Source organism: Pezoporus flaviventris, unplaced genomic scaffold (genome assembly GCF_033815535.1).
Source record: "Pezoporus flaviventris isolate CSIRO_AGI_PZ_B2104156 unplaced genomic scaffold, CSIRO_AGI_Pfla_v1 ptg000013l, whole genome shotgun sequence".
NCBI classification, from domain to species: domain Eukaryota; kingdom Metazoa; phylum Chordata; class Aves; order Psittaciformes; family Psittacidae; genus Pezoporus; species Pezoporus flaviventris.
In genome coordinates this window covers 29,311,292-29,338,253 of record NW_026892561.1, presented here as the reverse complement: position 1 = coordinate 29,338,253, position 26,962 = coordinate 29,311,292, and the positions used below count along the sequence as shown (strand labels likewise).

Sequence of the window (26,962 nt, the reverse complement as noted above, 5' to 3'; positions counted from 1 at the left end):
ACTACCAACTACAACAATGATAAGGGAAAATAACAAGGGAAGAGAATACGATACCACCGGCCAAGAAAGCGAGTTCCACCCGGAAGCCCGTGTCCTTCTGGGTAACTCCCAGTCACCCCCCACCCCGGCCATGACGTGCTGTGGTATGGAATACCTCCCTGGCTAGCCTGGGTCAGGCGCCCCGTCTCTGCTTCCTCCCGGCTTCCCCTCCTCCCTGGCAGAGCATGAGCCTCACAAAGTCCTTGGTCAGGGTAAACATCACTTAGCAACAACTGGAAACATCGACTTCACCAACACTGTTCTCAGGCTGGAAGTCAAAACACAGCACTGCACCAGCTACCACAAAGGAAAAAAAAACATGACTGCTACTGCTGAACCCAGGACACGTGCTATCGGGACTTCAGTTTTGACATGTCTAAGTATGAAGTGATTTGATACTCAAGCACTTTACTTTTGCATTTCAGTGATGCAGGTGACACCTGGGAGTCAACTATATGATTCCATGTCTTCATTCGGAAAGAAAAACCCAAACAACGCCAAAACCAACCAACCAAAACCAACAAAAAAACTCCAAACCAAACAAAACAAAAGCTTTACCCTGTTAGGGATAATTAGGTTTGATCTGCTTAATTCAAACTGGACAAATTGCATTGTAAATTCTGGCAATTGCCTGTTCAGAGAGCTGACTAAATCAATGAAGAAAACATGCTTCGAGTCTATTGTGTATGAGAGGGTAATGGCATTACGTATGATCATTATGAGAGTACTGGTGGCTTGAGTAGTCTTCCTCAAGTTACACAGCAAGGCTGTATTAACTCTTTAAAAAAAAGGTTTATAAAGTTAAACCAAGTTGTTTTAAGTACAAAGACATTGAGTGTAACCTGTTAGCTTGCTTTGTAAACTGTTTTTGTATCGCTCTCACTCTGCACTGTGCATTTCAAAAGATATACTGAAAACTTATTTCATCATTATTTTTCAGGTTAAGCTGGTGACCTTGGTTCACCATATGGGTGGAATTATTCGCAGGGACTTAAGCTCAAAAGTTACACATCTGGTGGCGAACTCAACACATGGAGACAAATTCAGAGTATGTACTCTTGTACTTTTTGGAAAATTCCACAATTTGGTTCTTGTAGACTAAGTCTGTAAATTATATTTCAGCTGGTAAACTGCTGTTTTTTTTTCCTGTACTAACAACAAGAACTTGTAATGGTGAGTTCTTAGTCTCATGGTGTGGAGCTTTGACATGTTTTTTGTCTCTGTTGGAGAATAATAATAATAATAAAACCTGCCAATGCTATGATTTTGAAATATGCAAGTATAGTAAATAACCAAAATGCTTAAGTACTTAAGTACTGATTGACAAATACTTGCTCATCAATGAACAAGTTTTTTTATCAATATACTTGCTTTTTTTGACTGCCCAAACAATAAAGGTTAAGGTAACTTGCAGAAAACTTTAGTACTCAATTTCTGTGCATTTTGTGTAAACATTATTTGTTACTTCTTATGTGTAAGTGTTCAAAACTTCCTTTATGTATAAATGCATGTGAGTTTTGGTGTTGTCAAAAAAAAAAGGGAATACTTCAGAACGTGTATGTCCAGTTGACAAGTATATACAAATGTGTAGGTTTTTGTACTATGGAATACGATATACCAATGCCCGTGTCCCTTGACTCTCCCTTGTTTGAATTATTAGCAGGCTGTTGCTTTTTTCCTAGTCTTTCTAGTCTTCCAATTGGAAGACCTACTTTCTAACTCTGTTCAAACACTTCTTTCTATCAACTCAAAGGGAAAAGGTAGGGAAATTTTACTATCTTTCTCAAACAGTCATGGAAGTTCCTTTCGGAATAGTTGCCTTTGCTTTGGTAAAAGGAGACTGGGATGTGTGGATGTGTGTCTTGATTCAAAGTATCAAAAGCAGAAAAAAGATCCGATTTTCCACTGGAGCAGAGGTTTTCCTTTGTGATTTTGTCAGTGGTAAAGGACGTGAGACTAACAATGGTGCACTTTGGAGTAAGTGTCAAAATAACTATTGATCTGATTTCCTAGTCACTGAAGAATTAATACATTCTAACTCTTGGGAGTTAGTTGGACATGATTCTTGAAGGAATATTTTCACTTTTTGCAGTATCTGTCTTAAGATAAAAGCAAGGTTATGAATTTTTCTTGGCATGGGAAAGACTTAAATGGAAACCCTTGATACAACTTGTGCTTCTCCTGTTTTGTAGATTGCTGTGAGTCTTGGCACTCCTATTGTGAAGGCAGAGTGGATTTATAAGGCGTGGGAGAGAAGGAATGAAATGTATGTGTTTATTTGCCTTCAGCCTTAACCTTGCATCCTGTTCACCTTTGGTGTTGTGAGCTTTTGTTTAAGTAGTGATGTAGCACTGATTTAGTGACCTTTTTGTGTGTGTTTTTTTAATTTTTTTATTATTAACTTATTTTTTTCTCCTTTCAGTGATTTCTGTGCAGCTGATGATGACTTTAGAAATCAGTTCAAGGTTCCTCCCTTCCAGGATTGCATGTTAAGTTTCCTTGGATTCTCTGATGATGAGAAAGCTAACATGGAAGAAATGACAGAAATGCAAGGTTATTGTTTATGAAAATTGCCCTGTGGAAAGATTGGGGTTTATAGCTGATAAATACTTCACTGAAGTTGAAATACTAGACTGTGAATATTTTAATGAAGTCTCTTGAACATGAAGAGCTGTAAATTGATTTTTAGATGTTGGTATATGAATAAGTTCTGGTAGCTGTTGAAGATTTCAAACTTCCTAGGCAGATTGAAACTATACAATTGAAAAAGAAGTAATTATAGGATGCTTGAAGATATACTGGAAAACTTGCTACATAGTACGTATGTTCTGCGGCAATTTTTGTAACCAGTTTTGTGGTTATGCATGTTTGCATAATTCACAGAAAGCATCTACAATGTTTACAACTTTGATATGAATCATCACTGTCAGAACACTTGATTGGAAGTGTTCCAATTTCCAGTAGTGTGTTACAATATTAATAATTGCATTGGCAGTAATGATGTAGCAAATTAGCAATACAAGTCTGGAGATAATTTTAAGTTGCATGTGACAGCACTATAGACATGCGAATGGAGCAAGCTTGTAACAGCAAGGCTTCCTCACAGGCTTGAAGTAGATTAAAGTTGTCTGGGCTTGCCTTCTTTTCCTTCTTTTTTTTTTTTTTAATTCTCTTCCCTCACGAGATTGTGGCATGCACAGGTCCTAGCTTGTGAATGTCTCTAGGGTGAGTGTTCCTGGCTTGCTCTTCCAAGAAACAAGAAAAGCTTTCCAGAATAATATTGCATTTGTTGCCAGACAGATTTAAATGCTTCCTGAATGCCGTGAACTCTGACTTTTCAATGTGTACTTTACTACTATGAATTATATTTTATCTCCTAAAAGCTGCCCACTGCTAGTACTAGCTGGGATGTTACGTAAGCCCCAGAACTGGTCAGGTTACTGAAGAGTTCATCTCTTTTTGAGTCTTCTCTTGTTAATGACAGGTGCCACAGAACTATCAAGTGATCTATAATTTCTAACAATAATAATATTTGGTCTTGCTAACTTGCCTTTTTTATCTAGGAGGACACTATTTACCAGTTGGTGATGAAAGGTGTACGCACTTAGTGGTTGAAGAAAGTACAGTAAAAGATCTTCCATTTGAACCTTTAAAAAACCTTTATGTTGTAAAGCAAGAGGTTAGTACTGGCAAATTCTTGAAAGAATATTGCTGTATGGTACTCCATGTGTGAGATGCAAACGTGCTTATTCTAGAAAATAGTGTATTTAGTATGCAAACTCTGCCTTACTATGTACTTTGGGTGAAGTGCTGCAGTGTGTTCTTAATGTGTTTTTATTTTTTGTTTTGTTTTTTGTTTGTTTTTTTTTTTCCTTTAGTGGTTCTGGGGAAGCATTCAAATGGATGCCAGAGCTGGAGAGTCCATGTATTTATTTGAAAAGGTATGTTGCACTCTCATGTAACGTGCAGTGTGTATCTGGTGGTAAAACTGCCATACACAATGGTATGTGTTGGGCCAGAGATCAAATGTTTCAAAGCAGTATTTAAGTACTAGAGAATCCATTCTGAATTTTATGTATAGAACACTAATTTTGATTTTATTTATTTATTTATTTATTTTTAACTGACAGCCATGCTAGTATTTTGTTTGACTAAAAGCAAGTTCAACCTTTGGGAAGCAGGAAAATAGCTTCACTTGTTTTCCTTTGGCTTCCCTAAGAATAGTTATGTTATGTGCTGATCTCTACAATTCACTTGCTTTTGTACTGAACTGAGCTGGATACAGTGAGTGAAAACACTAAACTTTCTTTTACTACAGTCAGAGAGTCCTGGTCTCAAGAAGTCTGTGTCACTACTTTCTCTGAATACTCCAAACAGCAATCGCAAAAGGCGCCGTTTGAAAGAGACTCTTGCACAGCTGACCAGAGAAACAGATGTGTCGCCATTCCCTCCTCGGAAACGCCCGTCAGCTGAACATTCACTTTCGATTGGGTCCTTGCTGGATATTTCTAACACTCCAGAGTCAAGCACTACCGGTGGAGGTAGAGATAAAACCTTTCATTCAGAATCACTTGCAGTGTTTAAGAGCTCTCTGCATACAAGTGTTAGGGAAGTTTTACAGATTTTGCTACAGATTTGCAAAATAATCCCAGGCTTTTGCCTTTTTGAAGCATGTCAAAAGCAGAATTGGAGTGAGAAGTTCAGACGGAGGCCAGGCTGCCTCTTGTCATCACAGCATATTCATATCTGAAGGAAAACAAGGAAAAGATATGGAACTGATAAGTGTGAAGTACAGCGTTACTCCACGATGCTTCAAATACTCTGCTGAAAATCTGCAGCGAATAAGTGATGTAGTTAAGAGTAAATCATCTAAAAACCTCTTTAGTTGGGATACTTGGAGAAAGGAGGGCAAGGATTCTTTCCTAAAGGATTTAAAGGGAAAAGAGCTGCAAAGCCAAATCATAGGTCTTTGAAACATTCTGTTGAGGTAACACTTTGTGCCAGAAAACTGTCATGTCTTCTGAAGAATTTAAATCACCAACTGTTTTTGAGATAACTGTCAAAGATCTTTTAATATCTCTGCACATCTAGCTCTTGTGGAAGAGAGAAAGTGCAAAATTTTGGAGAAGTCAAAAGCTAATATCTGAACTTTAAAAAAAAAAAAGAAAAAAACAGTCTCCAGTTCCATCATATAGAGGAGGTATCTGGAGTCACTACAGCTTTAAAAAGGCTCATGTATGCAAGTCAAATAAGAAACTTCAGTGAGGCACAATCTGTAAGTGATAATTTAGAAGGAACTGGAAAGATCAGCTTACTCTCAAAGACCAGCTTTCTTAGCTCATGCTAGTGCCTTTGTAACCCTTTGAATTTTCTTATAAGCCAACATCAGCAGACAGTTTCAGGAAAATGTGCTGTTTCGAAAATTACAGGTAAGATACTTGTTTCATAGTAACTGTGGCAGTAATGAACTTTGACATCAAAACAAGTGAGTACAGGCTTCCTAAGGGCCGATACATGAGCAAGTATTTAAAATTAATGGACTGTTCCAGTTCCATCTTGGCTGTAGCCTGAAGAAAAATTACTTTCTTGTGTCTCTCTTCCCCATGAGATGAAGTGTATGTATTTCATGCAAAGACTGATTTTAATAACTGGCTTTGAGCTACATACTCAATGCAGGTATGATAGGCAGCTTAAAGGTAATCATTTTGATGGGAAAGTGAAAGTAGAAAAACACTTTTGTACATAGAATATGTATAAATAATATTCAGCACCTAATCCTCACTTCCTATTAAACATAATAGGGTTAAATCATTGACCTGCCCATAAATGGCTTACTAGTTTCAGATTAATTTTGAGGAATAATGTTACTGTTCTATAATAAAGCAAGCAGTTTTTTCAGAAAGAGCTCTGCTAATTATAGAATAACCTACAGAATACCCCTTTTTTAAAAAAATAAAATCAACCAGAAAACAAACAACTTTCTTAAAAATTATTATTTCTGCCCTCCCCCCTCCAGCCCACCATCTTTGAGGGTGAGTTTTTCCTTATGGACTCTATTAATAATAAGCTCTCTTTCTTTCTTTTGCAAATCTCTTCATCAGAAACACCAAAATCTTCTGCAAGGCCTTCCAAAAATGCAACTCCTCTTGCACTAAAACAGTCTGCAAGATGGCAGGTTGCAAAGGAATTGTATCAGACAGAAAGTAACTATGTTGATATTCTAACAACAATCATTCAGGTATGCTGATTTTTAAAGCAATTACTGCTCAATTGTAGGCACTTAGTGTTTGCATTAATGATTATTTTCAACCTGTGATCTTCAGGCTTTTGAGGGCTTGGGTATATCAAAGGTTTTAAACAAGATAACAGTGTAATTTTACTTTTAAATAAATTGATTACAATCTTAAGTAATTTACTGACATAAGAAAATGTTTACTATCTATTAATAATAAAGGTTGAAAAATACAGTTTCTAAGCAATGGATTGCAGTTTGTATGGAAATTCCGAACTTCAGGAAAATAGGATCTCCATCACTCGGATTTTTAAGATAATGGTGAATATAGAGATGGCATAATTCCTCCATAAGTTGCTTTTGCTAAATGGGAGTATCTCAAGACTATGACTGCAGGAAAGTATAATCTCAAGGGGAAACACTATTGCTTTCATAACTTATGTCTAACACAATGTGTGGTGGTTAGGAGGGCTTTAACTTTTTTTGTCTAATCCAACAGTTATTTCAAGTTCCGTTGGAAAAGGAAGGACAACTTGGGGGACCAATCCTTGCACAGGAAGAGATTAAGACCATATTTGGCAGTATTCCAGATATTCTTGATGTGCATACTAAAATCAAGGCAAGTTCCAACTTCTCCCTTGCAGGGGAAGCACTGATACAGACCTTGAACCTTTTCTGCATGCTTCAAGTTGTATTGGCAGGATAGGTGTAGATTCATCCTCGTGCTGTTACCTACTGTTCAACCTGTGGAATTAGGTGCAAATCCAAAGTACACTTTAAGTTATAACACTTACATATAAATATCTGAAGTCTGAGTATTGTGCATGTAACTAATACTGCTGTTCATGAGTTGTCTTCTCCTTTTCTGTTTTAGTACCTCTTCCTGTAGGAGGTTTTCTGTAACTGATACAGAACCAGTCAAAAGGGGGCAGTGGCATCAGATGTTACTACCTCAGAAGTACTTATAACATACATGTTTCTATTAAAGCAGTAAGCAAGAACTCTTGGAAGGAAAGCTAAAATCATGGAACTAAAATGAGCAAATCACAACCCCCTGCACCCCCCCAAAAAAAAAAAAAACAAAACAACAAACCCAAACCAAACTACAAAACTCCACAAATAAAACCAAAACCAAACAAAACAAAACCAAACCCCACAAAAACCAACAAAATGAAAATCGGCATTTTCCTGGGCTTTAGACATCTTCATATAAGGAGACTACTATCATTCAGGAAGAAAAAATAATCCTTCCTTAAATGGCTTTGAACCAATTATCAGAAACTACCAGTTCATGAAACTGGCTCACAATTCAAATTTTGAAGCAGCTAGGCTGGTACTAAGGACTGATAAGAGCTGATTAGAATTTCCTGTGAGATTGTTTTCTTGAGTCTGTCTTTATTTTGTATTTCAATCTGGACTGCAAGTGCGCTGTGAAGCCATCTCTGGATCTCACAATAGACTGTGATTCAAGTCTTCCTCAAATATGAAGCTGTAATATTTCCTTTAAATAATGGCAAATGTCTTTTCTGGTCTGCATTTCACTGTAGGCTTTTAAAATAGAGGGACTTGTAGACTGGTTGTAACTGAGTGTGGGTTTTTTGCCTTTTTTTTTTCTTCTTTTTTTTTCCTTGTTTTTTTTTTCCCCAACTGTTGGGATGCGGCCTAATCATGATAGGTATTGATATGTGCCTATTGAGATGAAAGTAGAGAGTACGCGTGTCCATTCCATGTGTCTAGGATTCACCTGCAGCATGCAGTGTAGACAAAGTTGCTTAGATAGTATTTGGGTTATGTTTCCCTTCATCTTTGGTGTAATAAAATATGAGAAGTGGCAGCAACAAATATTAATGGTGAATCCTTTTCACTCACGGTGAAACCTGAACCTTCAGGTGTGCCCTTCTGTCCCTGTTGCTAGCTGACAGTGAATAAGCTTGATCCTTGTTAAGCTGATATAGGCTTAACAGCTTGGTCTTGCTTTCCTTGACACCCTGGTGCAGCAAGTGAGGGAAATCTATGCTAGTTCTATTTCAATCCTATTTTATGGACTTAAGAGGAGTCCTGTATTAGTTGTGCACTCTTAATTAGAATTGGTTCAACAGTCTTCTGTGTGTATTTTTTCTTTTTTTTTAAATCATCCTGTGGGATATGTTTTGTAGTGTGCTGGACAAAGTAGTGTCCTCTTGTTGCAGAGTTGCCTAGTGCTGAACATGGCTAGGTTCTGCTTGCATTGATTCAAAACTACATATTTAATAAACCAGAGGTCTCTTGTTTTCAGCTCTCAGTAGACTGTAGGGGCTTAATTTGAAACTGTACAGCTTTTAGGATTGCCTGTTTTGTCAGCATGGAAACACACAGCTAATTATATATGTTTGGCAGAACACTGAACCCATCTTTATAGCTTTATGCAGTTCATTCTCATTTTATTTTCTCCCCCCTATCCCTGCATGTATTCTAGGAAGACCTGGAAGATCTTATGATGAATTGGACTGAAAGCAAAAGTATTGGAGATATCGTTCTTAAATATGTAAGTTTCAGTTTCTTTCGTTTATGCATTGGTGCTATTATGAGCTGTTATCTTGTCTTACAAACAATCCATTTATAGGAGTTGGCAGATAAAAGCAAAGCACTACCGAGTGAGAAAGAACACTAACTTGATTCATTGTATTTTCTGTTTAGACTTTTCAGTTGATGAGGTACTCTGTATAGGTAATTTGTGTTAAGTTTAAAAGTCTGTCCACTTGTATGAGGGGGTAAAACTCCAAATAGATATGGTTTGAGAACTGTAATTTGCAACACTATGGATGCGCTTTTACTCGGACGTTAAAAGGTGCTCTTCCTGTAGCCTTAACTATCTGCTGCCTCTGATCAATAGTAAATAACTAGGGAAGTAACTTTCCATGGAAACTTCTTGTGTTGTTCTTTCAAGACTTGGGAAAACAAGGAGTCCTTATATATTTCAAGTACGGAATGTGCAGAAAAGGAAAGCTAGATCTGGGACTGTAATGCATTTTAATGTAAGTGATCTGCTAGGTATTGTGCTTTTGCTGACCTGGTCCATTTTGAGGCAAGTAGTGTCTGGCATTCCAAAGTTTTCAGTCTAAGGTATTGCTTCTGGTGGTTTAGTGCCTTTTAAATGCGATTGCAGTAACTGGATAGAATATTTGTCTGAAATTTTCAGAGTTCTTACTGAAAGCATCTTGCCAGGTGAGAATCTGCCTTACACTTGAGCTGCTCAGCATCTTCTAAGCTTGTCACGTGTAATTAATGTTTCTGAAAGCTGTCTACATTTAATCAGCAGCATTGAATCTTGAGCATCCGGCATGCAAAACTGCCTTGACTTGTTCTGTGAACACGTATGGATTAACAACACTATCTTATTGAAATGTACCTTTGAGCAGCTTTGTACAGCTCTTGGGGCATATGAGCATGTGTATAATGCTATGTAATATGTAAAGCAGAGCTGTAACAGTTGTTTCTTTCAGTCAAAAGACTTGTTGAAAACATACCCTCCATTTGTGAATTTCTTCGAAATGAGTAAGGAGACTATTACTAGATGTGAAAAACAGAAGCCAAGGTTTCATGCCTTCCTAAAGGTAAGTGGCTGTGAAACTAAGTCTTTGGGTAGAACATGGACACCATTACCAAGTAAACTAGTTAATGCAGTAGGTGGAAAAACACAGAATTTTGGAAGTCTTGAGAAATGAGAACATCTCTTGGTGAGACAGAAATAGGGAGGGATTGAAGTTTCATCCCTCAAGCTTCTTGTAAGACTTTTCTTAAGAGGTTTGAGTTCTTCCTCTGGTATACAGCATTCAAAGTAGGTTAGTTATGTGCACTTGTTGCAGGAAAAAGTGCGTTCTGCTTACTTTCTCACAAATATGTCTTTTCTGTGAAGATAACTAGAGTTGCTGCTTTTTATTGGTCCCCCTCTCTGTGTTTAAAAGACTTGTATTTCTGAAATAGTTTTTAACTAGCTTTTTGCAGCTGTGAAGTTCCAGGGAGGTAGAATCCCTCAACTTCCTGTGACTACTGAATAGGAATGTAACATTGGAGATCTAATGGTAATATTCAAAGAAAGTTATTTGAAGATTAGTCTTAAGACTCTTGAGCTTTTCAGATAAAGGTCTATAGTTGATTAATAGAGCAGCATCGCTTTAGTTACTCCTCTGTATCCAACAAGTCTCTCAATAGTGGAGAAATCATTGTTGAGTTAGATTTGGAAGAGTTGAGCTTCTGTTTTCTGAGGTACCATCAATTATATCCAAGTATTGATATCTAGAAGATGGGGATGAATAAGAGAACAGGCCATCCCCCATCCCACGCCACGTTAGCATCAGCAACAAAGACTTTGGGGGTTGATAATATAGATGATGTAAAACTAGACATTGAGAGCATAAATAATATGATAAATACTGTGCAGATTTGAATATGTATTTTTCTTTTTTTAAACCCAATATATTAATGACTGAGTATTTATGGTAAGTGATCCTTGAACTTTTACTGCAATGCTAGTTTCAAGGAAGACAATTTTTCTCCTAGTTTGGGATTCTGTGTGTATGTGTAAAAAAAATTATTTCCTTTCTCCTCTTTCCCCCAGATAAATCAAGCTAAACCTGAATGTGGCCGTCAAAGTCTAGCTGAACTCCTTATACGTCCTGTTCAAAGGCTGCCTAGTGTTGCTCTACTGCTAAATGGTAATTTAGTGATTTTTTTCCTTTTTTTTTCTTTTATTATTAGTTTGTCTGTGAAAGTGTTAAAACTAAGGTAATGTCAGCTTTTGGTCATAATTGGTAACTGCTTTTCTCGAGTTAATCACGCTTAATGAGACCAATTACTGAAGAAAGCATACTTCTGGCTAAATTTCACTTGTTCATATATTTGTTTGCAGGATACAGGTAGACGAAAAGTTTGCTCTGACAACAGTTTTGTCTCTTCAAATACAAACGTAATCGAGATTCAAATGCAGCTTGCATAAACTAGAAAGCAATTCATATTGACAAGGTTTACAGCTTCATGTGTTCCACCTGGTATAACCTGTTTGCTGTAATAATGAGTACATAATAAAAATAATAAAACCTGCACCAACACCCTTTGCTTCAGTTAGAAAAAGACTTCTGTGCTTGTCTCTGCAGTTCAACAAAAATAGCACATAGTCTTGTTGATTTTTGAATAGCTCAAGGTTTGGTTTTGTGTTGTAGGTGTTTTGTGTGGGTTTTCTGCTGTGTGTTGTTCTCCTTCCCCCCTCCCTCCCCCCCCCCCGAGAGGCATGGACAGTTGCTGTTCAGTCTACCTCCTCACTTAATCAAGGTTATTTGGACTCAAGGATATATGGTTGTGTTTTTTTTTTTTGTTTGTGGTGTTTTTTTGGTGTTTTTTTTGTTTGTTTGGATTTTTTGTTTTCATTTATTTTTTCTTAATTATAGATATTAAGAAGCATACAGCAGAAGACAACCCAGATAAAATAACTCTAGAGAGAGCTATTGAATCATTAAAGGAAGTGATGACGTAAGTGATGTTCATTCTATGAAACATACTGTTATACATCTAGATCTCTCTGTTCCTTCTAAATTGCTCTTAGTGTGTTGTTGCCATAACTTTAGTCTCTGTGTAAATATGCATAGTTGTACATGTACTTTAGTCTCCCTTTGGCTGCTGTTGTTGCTCTGGCATTCTGTGGTAGAGCTCTGTGGCATTGTAACACAGCACTTCTACCTGAACCTCTGCTGACGCCATGCCTCAGCATGAAGCTGAACCTCCCAAGTTCTCTGTTTTGTTCCAGCTCTTATTTCTGTCTATTCCCCCCAGAAAAGACATGTTTTGTCTTTAAATCTTACTTCTATGCCTACGTCTACTGAAAAGACATGCTATTGGTGAAAGATTAGTTTCTCCTCCGGTCTTGTATTAGCTATTCATGGCACCATGCCATGAATTAATTAGCTTAAATCTGAAGTTGTTCAGACTGTAAATTTCAATTCTTTTGAAGTATAGTGTATGTCTCCAGCATGGAGACTGCCTGCATTAGTTGGGTAAATGTTTGTTCAATTTTTAACAACATTTACTTTTAAATTATAATTATTCTTGCATCTGCTTCTTTGTGAGCTGCAGCCCTGACTTGGAGGGTTAAAATGCAGGCTAGAGAGAACTGCAGTGGGTCAGTCTCTAGTCCAAAATCTTATGGGCAAGGAAGGGAATTCTGTATTAACTTTATGGTGTGTCAACTAGTGATAACATAACAAGAATAGGTCTGAAGTTTCCTATGTGCTTAGCATATGGTATTTGAATACGTCAGTGAGCAAGAGTGGTTGTTTTTTTTTATGTTTTCTGGTTCTGCTGTGTAAACTAGAGCTCTGAATGTTTAGCTTCATTATTTTTGAATGTTTTGAATACAGTGCATTCGTTTGCTGTTGCCTGATACTGAAGTTAAATATGATATGCTTTCCTCAGACATATTAATGAAGACAAAAGAAAAACAGAGGCACAGAGGCAGTTCTTTGATGTTGTCTATGAAGTTGATGGATGTCCAGTAAGTAATTTCTCTGAAGCTGCTAGACCTCTAAAATGACTGTGCACTGGCTTGCTCCCTTTACTTTAAAAGCATGTGAGTTTAAAATGCACTGGTGCTGGTTTAAATAGATTTCCAGTGTTAAGTTGTAAGCAAGCAGTAATCCAGCTCTTGAACTAAATGCTTAATGAGCTTTTTGCTTCTATCACTTAGGCAAATCTCTTGTCCTCTCACCGAAGCTTAGTTCAGCGTTTGGAAACTGTAGCACTTGGTGATGACCTCTGTGACAGGGGAGAACAGGTCACACTCTTTCTATTTAATGATTGCCTAGAGGTAAGATGACTGTATATCTGATGAACTGAATTTTGTGAAAGGCTTGACACTACATATGAATGTAAACAAAATTTAAAACCTGGGGAACAGAAGTCTAAGTCGTGGAAAGCTGATAGTCCAGCAGACGCTGATGTTGCCTTTCCATTAGTTATTGCATAAGCCAACACAAGTAGCTAGTCACTTCTGGATGTTTTGGAGGTGTTAATGTAACCTTTATGTCTTGCAGCCAGATCAAAAAATTTAAAAGAAGCTTAGTATGGTAAGAAATAAATGTTTATTTGAATAGCACTTTGAGTAGTACCAGTGGATGAAAAAGTGCTGGAGACCTTGGCTCAGCAGGATGTTTGTCCTTTTAAGATTTAGTCATATTTAATGTAAATAGACATTAGGACTGTGGGGCAGATCTGTCTGTGCTTAGACTACCAAAAAAAAGAATAATCGCATATTAAATGCCTTAGACAAAAAGTACATTAGCAAGAACTAGAAGGGAAAAGTAATCTAACAGAGGTTTTGGAGACCTCTGTGGAGAAGCAGAGGTTGTAAAAGATACTTTATGGTAGTACTTGTTACTGTCTACAGCAGTAAAAACACTGTCTTCATACAAGACTAACTCTATAATAATCCAAAATTAGTGCTGTCTTAAGCAGCACTTAAAAACAAAAGCCTGTTGTTGTGACTAGTGATGGGCTCTTCCTGGGAGTCAGGTTGACTCAGCTTCATCGCTTCTTGGAAAGAGGAAAATGAAAACACTTTCAATAAAACTTTTTGACTTGTCTCTTGTACAAGATACAAGCAACTGTAGATTGCTTACTTAAAAGGACATAGAATCATAGAATAGTTAGGGTTGGGAAGGACCTCAAGATCATCTAGTTCCAATCCCCCTGCCATGGGCAGGGACACCTCACGCTAAACCATGTCACACAAGGCTCTGTCCAACCTGGCTTTGAACACTGCCAGGGATGGAGCGTTCACGATTTCCCTGGGCAACCCATTCCAGTGCCTCACCACCTTCACAGTAAAGAACTTCTTCCTTATATCCACTCTAAACTTCCCTGATTAAGTTTTAACACATTACCCCTTGTCCTGTCACTACAGTCCCTAGGGAAGAGTCACTCTCTAGCATCCTTATAGGCCCCCTTCAGATACTGGAAGGCTGCCATGAGGTCTCCACGCAGTCTTCTGTTCTCCAGGCTGAACAGCCCCAACTTTCTCAGCCTGTCTTCATATGGGAGATGCTCCAGTCCCCTGATTATCCTTGTGGCCCTTCTTTTCCAACAGTTCCATGTCCTTTTTATGTTGAGGACACCAGAACTGCACACAATACTCCAAGTGAGGTCTCATGAGAGCAGAGTAGAGGGGCAGGATCACCTCCTTCGACCTGCTGGTCACGCTTCTTTTGATGCAGCGCAGGATACGGTTGGTTTTCTGGGCTGCAAGCACACACTGCCTGCTCATTTTAAGTTTCTCTTCGACTCACATACAAGATATGTATGTGTTAATGTGAAGTAAAAACTGACTGACTAATGTCCACTGGAAGATCCACTTGATGACTGCATGCACAAGCAACAGCAAGTGATACTTCTAGGATATGAAGCCTTTAGATGACCTTGTGGTAGGCTTCAAAGGGCCCTTGCTTGTTATGCAGGGTAGAATTGAAGTCTGTAATGAAAAATTACTTCCCCTTTTGATGCTTTTTTCAAAAGAAAAAAACCTAAAAAAGTTTGAGGTGAGTGTATTGGTACCAACTAACAAATATTGCTGGGCCACTTCAACTGTAGACAGTGAACAGTGAAATAAACAAGTTCCCTAAAGATTTATGTGGTAAATAGGGTAAAATACTCCATAGTGTTCTCTGTAGCAAGGCTTTCTGTGCCTTGCTGTATACTAGAAGGTGAAAGAATAGAAAAGACAAATCAATGGCAATAAACCCTCTTTTACCTTTTTGTCTTCTATTTAACCACAGATTGCAAGGAAACGGCATAAAGTTATTGGTGCTTTCAAGAGTCCCCATGGCCACACAAGGCCTCCTGCATCTCTCAAGCATGTTGTTCTCATGCCTCTCTCCCAGATCAAGAAAGTCCTAGACATCAGGGAGACAGAAGGTCAGTATGTTTTGAAGTGCTGTGATAACTAATGAAAACTGTTGTTCAGAGTATAAAGGATGAAGGTTGGGCTGTCATGGAATAGAATCCTAAGGTATATTTCATATAATCTCAGAGTATCAGGTTGGAAAGGATCTTGAGGATCATCTGGTCCAACCTTTCTTGGCAAAAGCACAGTCTAGATAATAACATAGCCCAGCTCTCTGTCCAGATCTATTTTTAAAAGTATCCAAAGTTGGGGAACCCACCACATCTATAGGGAGGTTATTCAATGGCTGTTTGTTCTCATTGTCTGAAACAATGTTGTACGGTATGTTAGGTATGTGATTCTAGTACAAGCTTCTCCTTAAAGCACTGTGGAAGCTTGACAATTCCTTGCATTGACACATTTTCCCTTTTCAAGAATCACTGCAGGATGCTGAATTTGGCTGAACTACTAAATGCCATTGAGAATTAGCAAATGACAGTGAGAATTAGACAGAGGAGTATACTTGACAGCCCTGATTTACAAAACAAAAAAAAACTACCCCCAAACTTCAGTCCAGAGCATTAGACTGACCAGAGACAAATGCTGTTGCTGTGAAACTAAATCTTCATTTAACTGTGTTGATAATGATAATCGGGAGGAGCTGTGCTTAGCAACTTAAAGGTTTAGATGACTTAATTTCTCTGGCTGCTTTGCCATAGTGAGATTGTAGAGGTTTCGCTGAAGTAATGCATTGCTACATCAGCAGAACACATACTGTTATACTGTTCTAGCTATGATAGTGACTTGAAGTCTGGTCAGATGAGTTCCTAAATCTATATGCTAAAAAACATAGATTTGATATTTCACTGTAGGTGGTGGTATGCAAGTCATACTTGTTCTGCTTTATGTTCTCTGAAGCACCTGAACATGGAAACCCAATAAAAAATAGAAATAGCAGAGTATAGGTAGTAAACGTGTTGAATGCCTGCATGTTTTCAAAGGTACGTTAGGGTTTCTCTTTTAAGAATTCTCTTTAGCTTACTGTGCAACACTTAAGTTTACTTTGGGACTTGGGTGATGGGAGCCATTTGTAAGCATACCATTTCATATCTGTGGAGATATTGGCATGCACATCTTGGGAGAGGTCAGCTACTCTCTTACATGCACTCTTACGGGATTGCCTGTCCAGTGCTGCTTTTCTGAATTGGCAGTGGGTTGTTTTTCCTTTCTCTCTCAACTGTACTTAGTGTGCTTCAGCTGTGTCTGCTGTAAAGGAGTAAATCCTGGTTTCAGCAATAGATTATTTTTCTGCTACTAAGTGAGCAATCTTTGTCAAGTTTAAACAGTAAAACCATTGTAACTTGACTATTTAAATGTGTCATGTATAGTACTAATGTCTTTGTTGCTTTTCCTGCTTTACAAACCAGGGTAACTTGTTCTTTTCTTTGATCTCTGCTCATAAAGAAATTATCTGGCCAACATTTCATTAGTTAATGAAATTGATATTTATTGCTATATACAGTAAAGATAGTCTACAGACTGTAGTATACAGATTATTTGGTAAATAAACAACTGTTGCATAAATGGCTGATTGCAGCCTCTTGATGGAGGGTGCATACAGAACTCTGGCAAGTGATAAAACAGCTATCATGTAAATAAAGACAAAATCCTTGCACCAAATCCTATTTTACCTAACTCTAGCTTCTGGTAGATGGAGACTTGGCTCTTCTGAAGGTCATCCCCTTTTGTCCTCTGTCTCTCCCCCCCCCCCCCAAATTATAAGAAAAAATGATTATTCTTTGTCCTAATTCCTTGCCTCTCCTTTCTTATAAACTGTAGATTGCCATAAAGCTTTTGCCTTAGTTGTGCGGCCACCAACAGAACTCAACAACAAGCTACTTAGTTTCCAAATGACGACTGAAGAACCTCCTAAAGAAGATTGGTTGAAGATGTTGTGTCGGCATGTGGCTAATACTATTTGTAAAGCAGATGCAGTAAGTACTCTGGAACCATGTTGCTGATTGGAAACGTTTCTCTCTGGCTTGAAGCACATGAAGCAAAGGAACTTCTTAATAGTGGACATTCTTGAGGTGAAATAGAGCAGAAAACATTTGTGCTAGCATGCCTGCAAGGGAGTGGTTAAAAGGTAGAAAAAAAAAAATGCCTGGAAGTTAGCTTTTACAGAAGCTAATTACGTAAATCAAGAATCATGCCCTTCCCCCATCACAAATTAGTTATAAATAAATTCTGCACCGTATATCTAAACAGAATTGTCTTCAGCTCACTTGTTTCACAGCTGTGTTTCAGTCTGTGGTCCCAGCATTATGATTCTATATGTTTTGCTTTAACTGTGTTAGGTTGAATTCTTTGTTCTGTAGCTTATCTTCCTGAACACCATAATGTGAGAGATATGAAGCATCTTCCTCCTGTAGACATAAGCCTGCCACCTTAAAACAAGAAAATAAATAAAACAATGAAATAAAAAGGCACTGGCCTCACATTTTTAGTTCAGAGTGTGGGCTTTCCACAGCTGGAAAACTAATTTGAAGAGTAGCTCCTCGCCACTTATGGCAATAGATGGCAGCTAATGTTTAAATTGTGAGAGTGTATCCATATCAGTCATCTAAATTGGCTGAAAATATGTGCAGAGTACTTATAGCTGAAACAATTTGGGTTTGAGCTAGGCATATTTTATGTTCTGCATTTTGCTCTTACTGTGCAATATTTGGATGTCTGATTTTTAAAGACATGCATGTTTTGGAAGGGGTAGTTAAGTAATCAGAATAGCATCTTAGTTTTATGTTGCTTGGTTTGTCATAGAATCGTAGAGTCATTTAGGTTGGAAAATATCTTTAAGATTGAGTCTGGATTTACTCATGAGAAACTTGGCTTTGTGCTTTTCCTTTTTAGGTGCTCAGCAGGAAAGGTACTGATTCAGAAGTGTTAATTTTCTTCAATCTGTTTGTTGCCTATCTTCAGTCTCTTGTGTTATGTATAACACAAAAAGATGGAAAAATGTTGTGTTTTTTTAATAGAAATTCAATCTTTGTGTAATAAATTTATCATGCCCCCTTGTCCCAGGACATTCAGACAGATTGTATGCTGACAGATTGTAACCTACTATGCTGAAACCCATTAGTTATAATTTCTGTAATTACTACTTTGTACCAACTATGTAATACTTTTTTCTTCTGATTTAAACGTCAGATTGAGCTTCAATTTCAGCAATCTTCCCCTTTTCCTTGGTTTTCAAGAACTAGTCATGTGAGAATGAGATACAGTTGACTTTGCCACATGGTGGCAGTAAAGGCTTTAACTACCCTTTGTTGGACGCTGGGAATATCCGTACAGCTTACTCTCTGGGTCCTTCAGATTTTGTTTGTGGGCTTTTTTTTTTTTTCTTTCTTCCCCCAAACTTTGGGGGTTTTAGGTATAAACTATGTTTTTTCTCAAACTAAAGCCCAAAACAACAACAAAACCCGCACCTCCTATGCTCCTTCCTACCCCCATAGTTTTATAAGTAATTATCCAAAGATTGCTTTGCACATGCTAGACTTTAAGAATGGGGGGCGGGAGGAAACAAACAGACCTTGTGGCTATTCTGAAATGTCTCTTGAGCTTGAGCTGAAAGACTTACCTCTAGCTATCAAACATGAAGTCTATCAAGATTTAACTTTAGAAGACTGCTAAATGTGTTAGTGAAACAGAGATATGTATCCCATGAAACTTCCTAGGTATACTTCAGAACTAGTGCCTTTACTTTGGTCAACCCTTAACTTGAAACTGAATCAAACCAACCAAACGTAAAACTACTGATGAAGTGGTTTCTTAAACTGATTGCACCAGCAGTTAATCTAATTAAATGGCATAAAAGTAAATAACTGCTTAGCTGTATGTTAGGAGTTAAGTATGGTAATTAAAACCTCTAAATGTGAGGTGAGATTAAAACATCTAAATGTGATCTAATGAACTAGAGAATGATATTTTTACAAGTGCTGGTATTTGGCCATTACTTAAGACTATTTTTGTCTATAGGAAAATCTTATTTATACTGTTGACCCTGACTCAGTTGAAGTAAATACTAAGGATATGGACAGTACGTTAAGCAGAGCATCCAGGGCGATAAAGAAAACCTCAAAAAAGGTAAGATACTACAAAGATAGTGCTTTACAGTAAAACCCATTTTAGTCAGGGAATTGTGCTACTATTCCTGTTTCAGGTGTTTTGTAGTACTCACAGTAGTGACAAGAAAAACTTAATCTGAACTAAAGCTCTTAAGTGTAAGCTCCTTAAAGAAAGAAGGTGGGAAGTGTTTGAGGTTTTGACTGAGTAGTTTTGTATATGGTCTTAAGTGTTATAAGTATTATGTAGTCATTTTTGAGTGTGTTATGGAACTTTGTTTAATATTTTTGACTATATTAACTTTTAACTATATTACAAAAAATGCCCCAACTCTCATCTGTAACTGTTTTTAGTGTATTGGATGGAGTTTTAAAGCTGCATGAAATTATCTAAATTCAAGAACCTCCAAAAGTAGGATGGGTGTAGTGTGTGTCTGTCCTGGTAATAAAGTAGACTCTGAAACAGCAATCAAGTTAAGTGCTGAACACTGCTGTCTGCCAGCGTACGCTTTATCTTTGGGTATGGCTTAGCTGCTGTCAACTAATGCACTGAGGAACTGTGCCCTATTCCTCTAAGAGGGTCTGGCTGGTATTCAGGAAGAAGGCTGCTGGTCTGCTTTGTCATGTTATCTGCACACTGGGTTTGAGTCTACTGAAGTCTGGCATGTGAGAAGGGGTGCAGCAAGGAGGAATATATTCCCTGTTCTCAGCAGCCTTGGAGCAGGCTTAGTATGTTCAAGCTGATGAGACTGTTTCTTAGAGAAAGCTGTAGAGGCTGCTGTAGCATGGAAGCTGCTGAAGACTAAATTGAGAGCAGTGTTAAAGAGGGGGGGCTGACTTTGCAGAACCCAGGGAATGTGGGGAAGCATAGTTGACTGGACCTTATTTTGACTTCTTCCTGGATCTCTGCCCTCTGCATCCCTCTCCCCCACCCCATGTTGTCTTCATATATGGACAGTGAGAAGAGCAGTGGCGATAGGGAGCCTTAAAAGTCAGATCACTCTATGGGGGGGGGGGGGGGGGGTGTGTTTAGCTGGTTTTGATATGATTGTATTAACATTTGACACATGTCCTACAGATGTTCAGAATTTGAACAGTAGCCTATATTGTAGTAGTTATTGCAACTTGATTTCTGTCAGTGTATAACTGCTTGTCAAACTCCTCAGGTTACAAGAGCATTTTCTTTCTCAAAAACACCAAAGAGAGCTCTTCAAAGGGCTTTAATGTCACATAGTGCAACAGAAGGAAGAAGTCCCAGTTCAGCTAATGAGAGTTATATAGGCAGCCGACTGACTAGTACATCGTCACTAGCGGTAAGTGATTTGGCTGTGCAGACCAAATAAGTAGCTTTTTAAAGATCACAGTTATTTTAATGCCTGGTGCTGATCTTAATTTAACAATTTCAAGATCCACAGTGGAAAATTTCGTTTTTAACTGTATTCATAGACATGTTATTTTCTGAGAGAGTTGCTTAATGAGAAAATTTACAGTCTGAAAATGCAGAAAAATCTGCTGTATGTACTAGAAACTGAGAGTCACTTTGTACAATGAAGTTTGGAAAATAAAATCAAACTGGCTTCTTTTGCCAGAGATATGTATCCTCTTCTGAGTGAGTAACTTCTTACACACTTACGTTGTTTCGTGCTTTTAGTTTTTGGACAATATGTATGAAATGTGGTGTACACTCCTGAATAGTACAGTGAAAGTATCAATCAAAGTAGTGAGATGATAGACATCCTGTGAAACAAACAGGGAAGGAAGTGTAGAGAAGTATAGATGCTGCAGCCTGAGAGTTTTTAGAAAGGCAAGTGAATTACCTCCTTAGACACATTTAAGAAAACTTGTTAAAATAATCTTTTGTTCTACATACTGCAACTCTTCTGCTGTGCTGGCTACCTATTGCAGGTTTCTTCTACAATAAGTCAGACTCAATTTCTTAGTACAGTGTAGTAAAGCAGACTAGATTTGGAGGAAATTTTTCATTATCTTTGCTTTTATTGTAGTGTTTGAGTAGGTCTGTATGCTGAGTAAACATCTGCTTTAAAGCCTGCGGTTTGTAGGAAAGAAGGCCACCAAGAGGATCTCCTGTGCATCTTACTACTACTGCCTGATATGTCAGTACCTTAATATAGAGATAATTCAGTATGTCTGAGTAGCCATTAAATTGTACGACAGAAAGATACTGCCCTGCTCTCCCACATGAGATAGGCATGAGAAAATATGAAATAATGAGGGAGGATGTAATCACAGTGGACTCCTTTGCTTTAGAGCAAATAAAAAAAAAAAAAGAAGAATCTACCAGTGTGGCTATAACCCAGTTCTCTGTAAAGAGTTTCTTGCTTCAGTTAGGATTGCTCCAAAAACTGCTTTCAAATTCTAATATTCTGTCTTCATTTTGATATAGCACTGTATCTTATTTCTCATGAAAATACAAGTCATGCATGCCTCTCTGTGTGTGTGTCTGTCTCTTACAAAAATACTTTTGTCAGCAAAGCAATAGGAATTTAGAGTAATAAAAACTATTTTCCCATTTCAAATTTTTCCCAGAGCTCTTGGACCTCTGAGGTAGTAAGATGCAGCTTGGCAGCAGATTGTATGCTGTGTGTGATGTTGTGTGTGGTTTGGTTTTGTTTTGTGCATACTTTTGAAATCTTTTTTATTTATTTTTTTTTTTTTTACCAGTCTCACACACCACTGAAACTTGCATTAAGCCTTTTTGGTTGAATTGTAAGGTTATGGAGAAAAGGGATGTTTGGGTTCTAGCTGCTAAAGTTTGGAAACCTGTCTGAGTCAAAGCTGTAATTCAGACATTGGTTTATTTAAATAAAATCCTGGCCTGTGCTTATGTGGGGATTTTCTGGTGTAGAAAAACTGTAGAGTAAAATTATTGATGAAGCTTAGAAGCTTGGAGTTTTTTCTTGTTTGGACTAACTCTTGAACCCCTTCCTAATTGTAGATTGGTTGTTCAACTTCCATGTGCAGCCTAAATGGATCTGTCAAAAGTGCTGTTAATGTTCATCGCTCCAGTTCTGTTGAATGGAGCTCTCAAAATTCCAGGCCTCGACCTGTGCTGTGTCCTGGCTCTCCAAATATTCATCTTTCAAATGCTGTAGAAGAAAAAACCTCTTCCAACTTGGAAAGCTTAAGTGGTCATGTCTTGGACAGATTATGTCCTATCCCTGTTATTATTACTACCACTTGTGATGCTGGAGATGATAACCAGTGTGGTGCTGAAAAATTCTGTACATCAGATGCATGAAGTGAGCAAAAAATCTTGGTTCCTCTAAACTAAGACAGCACGGTACAACACAGTTAAACCCTAGAATCCACAAAGTAAATGGTGCTGGGTTTTTGTTTGATTTTTCTAGTGCATGGACTTAGAGTCAACACTCATGTGTGGTCTAGTTCTGTTTCTGGGTACAAAGTTAATTCTTTCACAAATCCTTTTAATTTTTCAGCATTGTTTTTTTATTTTTATACAACTTAATTACTTAGTGTTTCAGTTCAGTTATCCAAGTGGCAGCGTAGCCCACTGGCCAGAGTTCTGAGGACTTTCATAACTTAGTTTCAGGAAAGTCTCAAGCAGCTGGTTTTACCTATGGTTTTAAGGGCTTTTTTTCCCACCTATCTGTAAATAGAATATCTTGCATAAAATACATCAGAGTCTAGTAAGAGCTGCTATATAAAGGGGAGTTTAGGATTTAATTTTCAAATATTGCCTGTGACTGTGAATAGATGTGCTGTAAACAGGCACAAGTGATATATCCTTACCTGATCGAAATATCCCTGTTTAATAGATTCTTAAAGCATGCAGGTGCACCAAGCTGTCAAACTACCATGACCTGTTTATATGCTGAAGAGCTTGGCTGTCTCTGCCTGATGAGCAACAGAAGACTACTTGCAAAAGAATCTTGAGGTCTAATGTAAAAAGAATTTAAAATCTCAGCTGATCCAAAGAGGTTGACTTTTATTGCTGCACATCAATATGTTGGTTTCACTGTAATTTTAAGTCTGAGAAGTAGCCTTTGCTTCTAGCATCAGAAAAGTAAGGTTTTTGCCCATCCAGGTGCGGCTAAAGCAAGCTTTCACAAATCGTTGTGATTCCTATTGCCTTCTGTAGCCAAGAAGGCATCTATCCAGCATCTAATCTGGGGCTCAAAACTGGGAAGAATACAGAAAGTTATAGGATCTGAAGAGAGCTCCACTTCTCTAAGAGATTCTTATCATATCTCTTGCATTCAGTTTGGGAGGAGATTACCATTGCAAAAAGCATGATGCAAGATCCCTCAAAAGCATGTTTTTGCTTTCTGAATCTCTCAAGGCCGGTAACAAGAAAAAAGCTTTCCTCTGCAATTTGAAAAAAAAAAAAAAAAAAAAATTTATTCTACTCATGTGGTGCTGTTTAACTTCTCTGTTTGAAATCTAGAAATGCTGAATCATTCATTTCAAAAGCTGCCAATCTTAACTATCTTCTGCACTGTTACATACCTTATACTATGTATCAGAGAAATGACTACTGCACTGTTGATACTGGTTAATAAATGATCAAATAACTATTTATTTTTTTTTTTTCCCAACAGGGTATTCCTTCTCCTTCTTTGGTCAGTCTTCCCTCGATCTTTGAAAAAAGGAGCCATACATTAAGTCGATCAACAACCCACTTGATATGAAGCAGTTCTCTAATACAGTGCTGTATTGTAGTGACTGACTCGCAGCTTGGCTGTTCAAATGACCTGTTACTGACATTAATGGTACCTTAGTCATTAGCACTTAGCAAAGATTAGAAAAATGTTAGATAACACTAATCACAAGGGCTTTTTAGTTGTATTGAAGCAGATCAGCTAATCAGTGGAATAAGTAACTTGGTCTTCATTTAAGACATAGTATTCCCTTACAGAAATTTTCTCACAAACGTAATGGAAGCATTTTCTTCTATGGAAATTGTCCTCTCTAGTCAATAAACTAATTTTTCAGATTTTGAAATGAAGATGATGTTCAGATAACTCATGGCTAGTTTGAATGGCTTTTATGCTTTTCTAACTTTGTCAGTTGGCAGAGCACTCTTAATGTTTGAATTGTTAATTTCTTAAATGGAGGTGCATTATGAAGTACCTGACTTTTCAAGTATGACAGTTAACCTGTTGTACAGCTGCTTGTTCCAGATATTTTATAATGGAAGTTGTTTGTAAAGAAATAGAATTGAGTTCCTGTGTTTGCGGTCTTCTGCAGTCTCACTGTAACGCACTGATATGTACATGCATTTATTTGAACAGTAAGTTTAAAGGCTGTGACCTAGCTTCCACCACCAAAAATTATCAGTTGAATTCTTCTGAATTTCCTTGGAGTGGACATCTGAGGAAAATAATTTTACTCCCTTTTAGTAGGGCTGTTAAACCCCCCAGATCCTCTGTCTTCCACATACTTGATCAAGAAATCATTATTTAATGCATGAGAATAGTGGTGCAACATCATAACCTGAGGGCCTTATTTTGGTGTGTCAAATGTTGGGCATAGTTCTCCAAGGCTTTTTATGTGGCTTTCTCATGTATTTGTGTCTTCCTTCAAAACTACATGTTCACTTCTTCCATCTCTGAACACTTAGTATGGTGCAATGCTATCTCAGGAACTATCTAAATATGTATATTTCTGCATTTCCTTAATTGTTTAACTGTCACTCTGTATTAGGAATTCTCAACTTATGGTTCCTTTTTAACCACCTGTGTCTTGTCTTATGTCTGTATGTAACTAGTGATGCTTATGGGCGTGTCAGACTAAACTGATTTTTATATCTCTTTTTGCCAATTCAAGCAATGTAAATAAACTGTTTAAAATAATACTGCTTATGGCTTTGCTAAACGAGGCTTTTATGAGAGTCTACTTTGTCTTTTTACATAAAGAGTTGTGTTGGGCTCCAGCCTACAAACGTACTCTGATTATCTATGTAACTATTATGAATGAAGTATGCAACGTGGTAGGCCTGAATCTGCCAGAATCAAACTTTTTTTCTTTTTAATATATTCACTATTTTCCCATCTTCCCCTGGATAGCTGTATCCAGGGGGCTTTTGTGCTCTTACCTATTCAAAAGAAACATCTGACCTAAGTACACACTGACACACAATAAAGTGGCTTTAGGAAATAAACTATTCAATAAATACTGCTAAAAAAAATCAACAACTTTTGGGGTTCTCATGATTATTTTTTGGATGGGCATCTCCAACCTGATAACCTCCGTAGAAACTTATAATGATATCAGTCTTTTCTTGGATTTCCAAATTATTTGTATTTAGCTTCTACACAGTTTACCTGCACTCAAAACCAGTCGAACTTCTGCTTACTGTATTGCCTAGTCTTGGCATTACTAGTGCTGCGCAGCTTTGCTAAATGAACAGAAAATGATTGCTCAGAGGGCTGCATCCTACTGCTTGTCATTTGGTGCATGTAACTTTCTAATGGAGGAACTCATTCTGCTCAGTCTTGATAACACTTGAAGGAAAAGAAGGGAAGACTGTCTGCCTCCAGCGTGACTTAAGTCTCCTGCATTCTGCGTGCATTATTATCTTAACTTGTGATGTTAAGTTTCACCATCAGGCCCCTATTTTTATTGAAAAGTGCACAGTTTTAAAAAAAATCTTATCCTAGGACTAAGAGAAAAATAGCAGCTCCATCCTTGTGTAATCAAATAAGATGATGTAAAATGGAAAATGGTCGTTACTTTCTTTACTGCTCTTTGATGATGCTCTAAGACAATGTTCTGTAGCAGCAGCTCACTGAAGGTATGCTTTGTCCCAAACTGGAGAGTTGATGCACCAGCACTGTGTGTTGTTAGATTGTACCAAAGCCCTTAACTGCTTTGTAGATACTGACTGCTTTTTTTTTTTGGTGAGATAGAAGGGAAAACAGATTTGGGGTTAAAAATAACAAGCTAATAGGTAGTAGTTACACTGATGTGCTGATTTGATAACTTAATGGCAGTTCTTAATTTAATTAACTAGAGCTAGTAACAAGTCTTTTGGATACTGCAGAAAATACTAGGAATCATCTGACCTATTCAATAAGGCAGTGTCTTGCATGACAGTGTTACAAGCCTACGGTGACAGGCTGAGAAAGCTGGCCTTGTTCAGCCTGGAGAGGAGAATACTCTAGGGAGACCTTAAAACAGCCTTCCAGTACCTAAAGAGGCCTGTAAGAAAGCTGGAGAGGTGCTTTTTACAAGAGCATGTGGTGATAGTACAAGGAGGAATGTCTTTAAACTGAAAGAGGGGAGATAATAAGATGTAAGGAAGTTCTTCACTGTGAGGGTCATGAGGCTGAACAGGTTGCCCAGAGAAGCTGTGGCTGCCCCATTCCTGGAAGTGTTCAAGGCCAGGTTTGATGGGGGTTTGAGCAACCTGGTCTAGTGGAAAGGTGTCCCTGTTCCATGGGCTGAAACTAGATGAGTTTTAAGGTCCCTTTCAAACCAAACCATTCTATTATCCTGCAACGATTTAAGGAACAAACTTCGGGGTAAAAGGTACTTTTCTTCTTTCTAACTTAGATCTCATTCGCTTAACGCTGTGCTGAAGAGTGAGCCAGCACACATTTGGCATACAAAAGGGTTGTTTTCATTCAGAAATACTGGAACTCTCCAAAAAGCAGGTCGAAAAAAAATCATTGTTTAAAAGAC

At 37.8% G+C, this 26,962-nt stretch overlaps 1 protein-coding gene across 2 annotated transcripts in view; it reads left to right on the top strand.

Moving 5' to 3' along the window:
* ECT2 (epithelial cell transforming 2) overlaps positions 1-25,131 on the top strand; it is a 32,232-nt gene extending 7,101 nt beyond the window's left edge. For both annotated transcript variants that reach the window (XM_061452533.1, XM_061452532.1), the window contains 19 exons: positions 980-1,087; positions 2,232-2,305; positions 2,462-2,592; positions 3,603-3,718; positions 3,918-3,980; positions 4,358-4,580; positions 6,141-6,277; positions 6,771-6,890; positions 8,727-8,795; positions 9,754-9,864; positions 10,869-10,965; positions 11,695-11,776; positions 12,716-12,794; positions 12,987-13,106; positions 15,070-15,208; positions 17,016-17,170; positions 19,212-19,319; positions 20,464-20,610; positions 23,878-25,131. In XM_061452533.1, coding sequence (XP_061308517.1) covers positions 980-1,087; positions 2,232-2,305; positions 2,462-2,592; positions 3,603-3,718; positions 3,918-3,980; positions 4,358-4,580; positions 6,141-6,277; positions 6,771-6,890; positions 8,727-8,795; positions 9,754-9,864; positions 10,869-10,965; positions 11,695-11,776; positions 12,716-12,794; positions 12,987-13,106; positions 15,070-15,208; positions 17,016-17,170; positions 19,212-19,319; positions 20,464-20,610; positions 23,878-23,967 — 2,169 coding nt within the window. In that variant the 3' untranslated portion in view covers positions 23,968-25,131. The remainder of the gene's footprint in view (positions 1-979; positions 1,088-2,231; positions 2,306-2,461; positions 2,593-3,602; positions 3,719-3,917; positions 3,981-4,357; positions 4,581-6,140; positions 6,278-6,770; positions 6,891-8,726; positions 8,796-9,753; positions 9,865-10,868; positions 10,966-11,694; positions 11,777-12,715; positions 12,795-12,986; positions 13,107-15,069; positions 15,209-17,015; positions 17,171-19,211; positions 19,320-20,463; positions 20,611-23,877) is intronic.
* Positions 25,132-26,962: the final 1,831 nt, after the last annotated feature.